Source organism: Phoxinus phoxinus (assembly GCF_949152265.1).
Source record: "Phoxinus phoxinus genome assembly, chromosome: 6".
Lineage (NCBI taxonomy): Eukaryota > Metazoa > Chordata > Actinopteri > Cypriniformes > Leuciscidae > Phoxinus > Phoxinus phoxinus.
In genome coordinates this window covers 41,574,150-41,583,741 of record NC_136881.1, presented here as the reverse complement: position 1 = coordinate 41,583,741, position 9,592 = coordinate 41,574,150, and the positions used below count along the sequence as shown (strand labels likewise).

Sequence of the window (9,592 nt, the reverse complement as noted above, 5' to 3'; positions counted from 1 at the left end):
TCAGGGATGTGAAATTTAGACATTCTCAGTGAACCTTCAGTGACTTGAATCAGGGAGGAGAGGAAGGGAGAGGGGGAAGTTGATTTTGGGAAAGGCAATGTCCTGTGCTCTTTCTTTGAGATCTTTTCTACATGACTGTGTTTAATTGCAGGGGGTTTGATCTCAGCTTTTGTCTTAGCAGGAAACTCAAGATTTACATTACTAACCAGACTGACTTTAGTTCTGTCAGACGTCTACAGAAGCTCTTATTGAGTATTAACAGCAGTTTAGATGTTGATGTTTTATTGATAATAACCATTATTGTGATCAGTGTTCTACGTTTTTATTGTCAACATTGTCATTACATAGTTTATTAATTTATTTATTGAATAAGTTGCATGAACTGTCAGACACGCACATAAAGAATCAGCATATAAATCTCAACAATGGTGATGATTCGTTCTGCAATGTTCATTTCAAACACTAATGTGACAAAAACATCACCAAATTAGTAAAAGATTTACCTTTAAAATTAGGAAATTGGGACACTACATGATTTTTACCATCAAAAAAGTGTCTGACATCATCTGATCACATTTAATCTTTCTGCACTTGACAAACACAGTAACAGAAGAGAGAGAGAATCTAAAAGCCAAGTCAAACTGTCAAACAAAAGCAAACACTATTCACAATACTAGTGACATCATACTAAACTATAATTTTCAATAAAACATCAACATCTGTTAATTCTCAATGATAACTTTTGTAGACGTCTGACATAAATAAAGTCAGTCTGGTTAGTAATAAGTGAAGCTGGTAATGCTGTTTGTGGAGTTGTTTAGTCCTCCTCTGCTGAGATCTTCACACATTTAATGTTTTGTATCCAAACTTATACCTTTTCATTTGAAAACGCATCTTTTTCTCTCTGTTTTGGCCTTCCGTTCACACTGAGACAGCGTTTTTATTAACGAAAACGAAGCTTTTTGAAAAATTGTAGCGTTGTAGTGTGGACCGTCAAAACTGAGGTATTTGAAATAGAGTGCGGATCGGGCCGTATTTTTCTGTCCGAGCCCGACCAGAACCCGACAGTTTTTCATTAGATAGCTACAGTAACACGGCTAGCAGCAACAGTCCCAGACCCAGCCCCAAACCCCATCTCTGCAATAATAATTAATAAAGGCTGTTTTAAAGTAAAGTGCTTCTTCCTGCCTCTATGTATTTACGCTCATGGGTAGCCATTTGGGTTCCATTCAGACCTTAACATTACTGTTATACACTGTTAGACCTTACCGTTTTTTTTACAGTAGTGTTGCCAGTAATTTACTGTTATTTGTACAGTTATTTACTGTATTATACAGTTTGTTACTGTAAAATGCACTAAATTAAAATTTGACTTAAAACTAATTTCACTTGCAGAAACCGACTGCCTTAAATTGACCAACTGTAATTTAAATGTGTAAAACTAAAATGTGTAATGCATTAATAATGTGAGAAAAGAGTTAAGAACTTCCATTAGAAACCATTAAAAAACTTAAGTACATAAAAAGATTTCCACTGAACCAGCAATTACATTCTGTTAAATAAAGCAACATGCAGCATATCAGCGATGTTTCTAGATCTTTTGCTGGACTGAAGCACAGGCTCTACTCTTCAACACAATGGTGACCCAAAAAACAAAATTTTACAGTAAACTACTGGCAACAGTGTTGCCAGTATAAACCTGTTTTATAACTTACAGTTTATTACTGTTAAAATACATTTTGTGGGTGTGTCTTTTTATCTTACACTGTTAACCCTTTCAACCCCACAGGAAAATCCACACTACAAAGAGTAAAAAGTAACATTGACGCAGTGTTGCAGTGAGATAATTAAGTGAATATGTAAGTGATTGTTGAGCATTAGTGATGAACACCTGCTGTTAACAAGCAGAATCACTGAAGGAAAGAGGAACACAAGAACAGAAAATAGAGAAACACAAGAACTACAACTGACTTCCAGCCATAACACATTATTACACGTATTATTAACCAGTTTGACTTTATTTCTGTCATCCATCTACTGAAGTTGTTATTGAGATGTTTAATTGAAAATGTTTGATTTGAAGTTACCATTATAGAGATCAGTGTTTGCTTTAGTTGGGTCGCTGATGCCAACACATTATTTTTTGTCTTGCTGCTTGAGCTGTGTTTTTGCAAGTCACACTTGTGCATACACTCAGTTTGTGAATGATTGTGGTTATATTCACTATCATGACATAATCATTATGTGGCCTGTCCATTCACTATGAAGTAAATTCTCACTCATTCAGAGTTTAACTCTCAATCGAAAGTGTTACGTTACCACCACTGTGAAATAACAGCAACAATGACTAATTTATTTGTAACACATGCATAACCAAAAATAAAAGAGCTACACTGTCTTGTAGATACACAGAAATATCACAAATTAGAACATGCATCTCAACAATGGTAGGAATATATATATTTTTAATTATTATTCATGCAGCAGAGCATGCTGGGAGTTTTATACTATCCTGGTACCCAGCATGCATTGCGACATGCAACTTTTGATCATCACCATTGTTGAGATTCATATGATGATTGTTGATGTCTGTGTGTGTCAGAGTCAAGTAGGAGTTAATACAATTTTAATGCTCTAATATAATTTCAAAAATTTTCAGTTGACCTGATTCAGTAATATTGGTGTTTTTCTTGTTCTAGATTATCAGATATATGGTATTAAACTAGAAATTCACAGCTCACATATATTAAAAGTAATAAATCATGTATGATTTTGAAATCACAAAAGCAAAAACTCCTGATCAACTTCTCCTTGACTTTTCTTGCTGTAACAAATGTGCTTTATACACTCACTGTTACAGCAGCCGAAGAGAGATGAATGAACAAAGACTTTAAGTTAAGGTACAAGAGACCAACTAAAGCAAATACTGATCTCCATCATGGTGACAACAAACTTTATTATTAACTAAATCCCTGTTCATTCTCAACAATAACTTGAAATAAATAATGTTAAACTGGTTTCACACTCAGTGTGGCTGGAAGTCAGTTGTAGTTCTTGTGTTTCTCTTTTTTCTGTTCTTGTTTCTCTGTCCTTCAGTGATTCTGCTTATCAGGAGTTCATCAGTGTCTCAATTCACTCACTTCTTTTCATTCAAGTGGACTATATTAGTGAACTAGTGTAGGGAATAGTGAATGAGGGTATAGGGTGAGATTGGGAACACAGCCTCTGAGTGTCGACTTTGAGCGCTGTTAATTCACAGTATATTCCTGTAGGTATATTCCTGTATATTACTGTTTTAATGGAAAATGGTATGATATTGTAAGAATGTGGGCTTTTTCTACAGTAAGGGCTAACAGTGTATGTCAACAAGATTCAACAATACATTTTCTCGTGACTGTACCCAATGTTTAGATCTGTTGTGGCATTTATGCAAATTAGCACAATTATGCTAACAATGTTCCATGTTAACAAACAATTTAAAATAACTTGTAATACATTTTTTGTTTGTCTTGATATAAGTAATCACCTCCGTAATTTTCATGGTGATATCTAAAGGTTAAATTTTTTACCCTATTAATGTGAGAGAAATAATAGTATAAATAGGATATATTTGGGCCTTTTTCTGAACTTTCCTCTAATGGGATTCTTCTGGGCTTTTTTTCCCTTTCTCAAGACATATGGAGGATACAAAATCAGTTGAGTTTGATTCTGTTGCAATTTGTTCACCCTTTTTTCCTAAAACGCCTGGACTATTAACTCTGATTCAGTGTTACATTTAACACTCGGTGGACACATGTTTTCAAAGCAATACTGTTTCAGTGGATTTCATTATTTGTGCCGCAGATCTTTATCACTCTCCGTTAATCTGTACACATTTGTAGAAGCGGCTGATTATGTCTCTAAATTCCGTTTAGGCGTTTATAGCATTGAAATGTTTATCACAGCTATTGTGTAATTGTTCCAGAATTTCCACGTCTACGCCTCTGCTTTTCCTGGCTTCTGTTTTAATGTCATTGTTTTCCTTTGAGGAAGAGAAATACTGAAATGAAAGTAAAAATTAAGAGTTAATGAGGAAAGTTCTCTGACCTCCTGCTTCCTCGGTTTGGTCTGTTTTCATCACTTCACCTCCGATAGACGAGAGACTCACTGAAACACGGTAAAAATATTCCATATTTCTCAGTTTTTACTTCATTCATCACACAACTTTTGTAAAGCGCTGGGACATGTTTTCTGCTGTTCTTGCTTGCATTATTGTAATTGTTCTGCAGTAGTAAATTTTCTGATCTGGAGTCTTGTGAACCATGATATTTGATTATGAAAATCTTCATCCATATTCAGCAGATTAATAGTTGTTGACAAATTATGAATAAATAATTTCATGAGAAATAAAAAGAGTCCAATGATGTATAATGAACACATACACTGTAAAAAAAAATCATAATTTTACAGAAAATAACTGATTTTTTTTACATTAATTTTCATTAATTTTAAATTGTACTCAAAACTCTGTACAATTACTAAATTAAATTAATCTGTAAATTAAAAATTCAGCTGTTATTTTAGGTATTGTGAAATTAATGAAAATTGTAGTAATTCAGATTTTTTATACAGGTAATGTACTGTACTATTTTATTCATACAGTATTTTTTTCTAAAATTACATAAAATGTATGTAAAATTACAAATATAATCTGTATTTAAACAGTAACTGGCAGCCCCCCCAAAAAACTTGTAACATTAAAGTAAATCCTAAATTAAATAAAGTGAAAAACACTGTTATTTCACAGGTATTTCCTGAATTATCATGATCATATACCGTCGTTGTAAATAACAAATCGTAAAAAAGGGTCAAATGACTCACATAACAGAAATGTCACCATGATAGAGGTCAGTGTTTGCTTTATTTGTACTCTTGACCCTTACATATATAACATTAGTGTGTTCCTGGATGCCTTAACTGTGTTTTTGATGTACATTTGTTATGGCTAAAATTTATTCAGAAAATCTCATCAGAAGATGTTGACTACTTCTTGATGATGAGAATAGAGACTACCAATATTTAGCAAAGGTGATAATCAACTTTTTGTGACTTTGGTTTTTTATATTGTGACGAGTTGTGATCTGATTAATTTTCTTTGTCACCATTGTTGTGATTCCTATACTGATTCTTGATTTCTGTGTGAGTAAATGTGATCTTGTCAGAACATTTTTTGTGTAATGACTTAATACAATATTTCAAAGAATCACAGCACTGCAGGGTGTTCTGCTCCAGTATTGGCATGCAAAATTTGCAAGTAATATTAAACAATCTAATCAGATAATAGACTTCAGGTGGTATCAATACATCAAGCCTCTAATATGATTACTATCATCACTGAAAGCAACCAAGGTCATATGATATGAGTTTTTCTTGGATTCCTACCACACACAGTTAAAGCAGCCAGAGAATAAGTAATGTTAAAATCTGAAGGGTCAAGAGCCCAACTAAAGCAAACACTGATATCAAACTTTATTATTTTCAATAAAACCTGAACTTCTAAACCTCTGTTAATTCTCATTAAGAATGTTAGTATGAAATAAATAAAGTCTGTATTGTAATAAGTGAAGATGCTGAGATCTTACACACCAACGTCTGTTAGTGTGTAATGTTCTGTTGGGATGTAAAGTGTTTCTGTATGGTGTGTTTGTGGGTCACCATTGTGTTGAAGAGTAGAGCCTGTGCTTCAGTGCAGGATGAGCAGGCAATTACAGATAAAATGCTGTGTGTTGCTTTATTTAACTAACAGTAACTGTGTAGTCACAGTAAATCATGCATGTAGGTTACTGCAAGAGATTCACTTTTTACAGTGAATGTGTTAGTAAGAAATCAGAAAATATATGTGAATTAACTGTGTTTCTGTTAAAATATTTCATGAAGATCTCTGTTAAAGTCTTTGGACTATTTGAATGAGGATATTTGACATTCATTTGACGGTTTTTGTATGGCAGCCATTGCTGACAGTCATGTGACCATTTTTTATGTGTTTTTTTTATAGTGATGTTGTAATAATTCAGGAAATAGCGGTAAAATAACAGTATTTAACTCCATATAACTGCACTTTATTTAAATTAGGATATTTTACTTTATGTGTACGGTTTTTGTTTGGCAGCCGTAGCTGACAGTCATTGACCTTTTTGTAAGATATACTTTTTTACAGTGTAGTATTTGTGTGCACTTTGACCTCATATTGTGTTGAGAAGACAAATCACACTGATATCCAACAATACACGCTTTCAAACAATCAATCAATAGTTATCCCAGTCAACACTTTTATCTCCCAGTGATCTCACCATGAGCTCTCAGGATACTCGTGATGTGTTCACAATGTGAGGTCAAACTACATCCTCCTCTCCGAGCATTGAATTCACTATGAGCTCATATATTACTGACTCTGTGTGACACTTTCACCGTATGAGAATGTGTTGTCACTATGATCATGACATGATTTCACGTGCGGTGACCATGTTATTTTATTAGTAATAGCCAAGCTTTTGTGTTAAATATGGTTCCCACAGCGATGGTTCAAATTTGAACCGTCCAATGACAGTCAACAGAAAGAAGTTGCTGCAGCCTTATAATGAAAGGTAAGTCATATTGTTTTTTATTTTTTATTTTTTATAAATTATAATATTAAGGATTGTATACTGAAAAGTTGAATATATTCTAAAATTGAATTTTACTATTTTAAAATGTAACGATACTCCAACATCTACGTCATACATCAAGTGTTACTCTTTTGGCGTAAGTCGACTTGTGTACGGTCGTCTGCCGGAAGCTTGTAATTTAAGTCGATAAAGTTTTAAATATGGATATTTTTCTTATACAAAAACGCATTGCTTTGCTTCAGAAGGCCTTTATTAACCCCTGGAGAGCCGTTTGGGACACTTTAATGATGGATAGATGCACTTTGATGGACTTCTAAAATAAAGGTGCCCATTCACTCCCATTATAAAGCTTGGACATTTTTAAATATAACTCTGATTGCATTTGTCTGTAAGAAGAATGTCATATACACCTAGGATGACTTTATGGTGAGTAAATCATGGGCTAATTAAAATTTTTGGGTAAACTATCCCTTTAAACTTAACGTGGCTTTCTATAAAAGGAGAGCGTTGCGTTCATATTCATCTGCTTATCTGCACATAGTATGATTTCTTAATAAGGTGTGTACTGTGTACAGAATTTGGTCTTTTAACATCACTGTCTTATAGCCTGTTAAGCTTAAGTGTTTTTTGGGAGGAAAATGCTTACCGTGTAATTAAACGAATTGCGTTCATATTCTGCACTCATCTGCTTTTCTGTACACTGTAAAAAATGTGGCTGCGATTAGTTAAAATTTGTTGATAACTTAAATATCCAACTTAACCAAACTAAACTTAAGTTAACTAAACTTAATATTTTAAGTCAAGCTTGAACACATACTTTTTAAAGTTGAAACAATGTTGGATTTTAAGTTGTGCTAAATAATCGCAGCAATTTTTTTTACAGTGTACATATTATGCTTTATTAGTATGGTGTTTACTGAGTTCGGTCATAATGTAACATTAAATAACTTTTCTTCTGCAGTCGCCCTACAGGTTGGAAGCGGAATTGTCTCATAAGAACTACAGAAACGCGACCTGATCTGGCAAACTTACATAGCGTGGTTATAGCAGATAAAGGTCCGCAAAGCGGAGGCATAAGAGCCCTGTTACGACTTGATAAACCACTGAAACAATTTTGGAAACATTATTTTAAGGTAAAATATCTTCTTTTGTGTTGCTTTACATTAAGCCACATTAAGTGTTTTTCACATTTTAGAAAGTCCTGAGGAAAACCTACTTGTTAAAGTTTGCCGGCAGAAGTGCGATCATGGTTTTCCTGATGCTAAAATCCAGCCTTGGAGAATATATTTTCTGATGTTTTGTATCCACACTTTAGATTTTTTTTTATCCCAGACATTGTTAAAGATTTGGTAATGCGTTATTTCGATAGTCCATTTTAGACATTCTACTAACTATAAGTAACTTTGCAGCTACATGTTAACTAACTGTCATTAGATGATTAAACTGTCTGCTTAATATTTGCTAACACTTTATTTTGATGGTCCCTCAAAAGACATTCTACTGACTATAAGTAACTTGGCAGCTACAAATCAACTTGTACTCCTAACCCGAACCCTAACACCTAACACTCTACTGACAGTCTACAGTCTACTAATATTCTAATGAGAGTTAGCTGACATGTAGTTGAAACGTTACTCATAGTTAGTCTAAAGTGTACTATTGAAATAATGTGTAACCAAAGAGGTAAATCGAATCCCTGCCGCCAAGACGCTCCTCTCCGTCACAGATCGTGGAAACTTAAATCTGTCACAGGGGTGTTTGATTTCAACGCACGTTAAAACATATTTATTAAAAGCTTCTTTCCTTTCACACATTTTTATTTACAGCAATTACATAATAGGCTGTATATTAACTTCTTAACAGAAAACCGGTAGCTCTATGTGAAATCAGACTTTGAGCACCCCCATATAGCCAAAATGGCATGATCCTCGTTTTTTATAACACCTCTGCGAAGATTCGACTGTGAGATTGGTAGTCGTATCAGGCTCCTCCTTTCGAAGCATTGAATCTTCGACTATTCGGGGTCACCCCTAATATACAAACATGTGTGTGTGTGTGCTTTTCATTCTTTTCTTACTGTAATGTTAAAAGTGGAAACCTGGATCAGAATATAATAATAAACACATGTGTTATTATGACCCCTTTAAATATGTTAAGATATTGAAATAGATGTGTACATTATATTCAATGTAGGTGCAGTAACTAATTGTTTATTGGTTGTTGTAGGTGTTGCTATGGTGACGTCAGTCAGAATGGCTCCTCATCTTCCTCTGATCTTTCTGCTCATGATTCAATGTGAGTGACTGGTGTTACAGCTATTAGCTATATAGATATATAACTAATATATCTAATACTAATTATGAAATAATTTTCTAATTATTTCATTATTTGTAAAGCATCCATCAAGTCAAATTCATTTTCTGCTATTCTTCATCATCTCTCTGCTCATCTTTTTACTTTGCTCATTAGAATTAGTTGTCGATTGTTGACATCAATTGTAGAACCTAATTCTATCGGTAGGGGAAACGACTGAACTGTAGATCTACACTGACTCCTACTGGAGCATTTCTGTTCTATCCTCATTTCACCTAAAGGTGCAATAGCTGATTCTCTACAGATTCTCCACACTGTAAACAAACAGCAGCCGCACTTACAGTTCCTCCAAAGCAACGAGCTTATGCTGCGAGCTTATGCTGCGTTCACACCATAACTACCGTCATTAAGAGATTAATTAGTCATTTTAGGGCAACGCGTGACGTTCTAACTGAAGCTGTTCACGTCCTCAGACTCGGAATTAAGCGTTTCCCAGTATCAACACCGCCATGAAACTGCAGCAGTCAGGTAACTTACAAGCTCTCTAAGTTGTTTACGTGTGTAACGGAGGCCAGCTAGAAGTCGCTGTGCGAGTAAATCTCACTCCTCTGATCTCAATAGGCGTTAGCGACAGA

General features: G+C 34.3%; 1 protein-coding gene across 4 annotated transcripts in view; it reads left to right on the top strand.

The window, feature by feature from the left end:
• Positions 1-4,014: 4,014 nt before the first annotated feature.
• The window catches only part of LOC306999697 (B-cell receptor CD22-like), a 43,642-nt gene continuing 38,064 nt past the window's right edge, over positions 4,015-9,592 (top strand). For 3 of the 4 annotated variants that reach the window (XM_079614582.1, XM_079614581.1, XM_079614579.1), the window contains exons 1-5: positions 4,015-4,156; positions 6,555-6,623; positions 6,887-6,968; positions 7,606-7,777; positions 8,871-8,939. In XM_079614582.1, coding sequence (XP_079470708.1) covers positions 8,879-8,939 — 61 coding nt within the window. In that variant the 5' untranslated portion in view covers positions 4,015-4,156; positions 6,555-6,623; positions 6,887-6,968; positions 7,606-7,777; positions 8,871-8,878. The remainder of the gene's footprint in view (positions 4,157-6,554; positions 6,624-6,886; positions 6,969-7,605; positions 7,778-8,870; positions 8,940-9,592) is intronic. The other variant, XM_079614580.1, reaches the window with a different exon arrangement.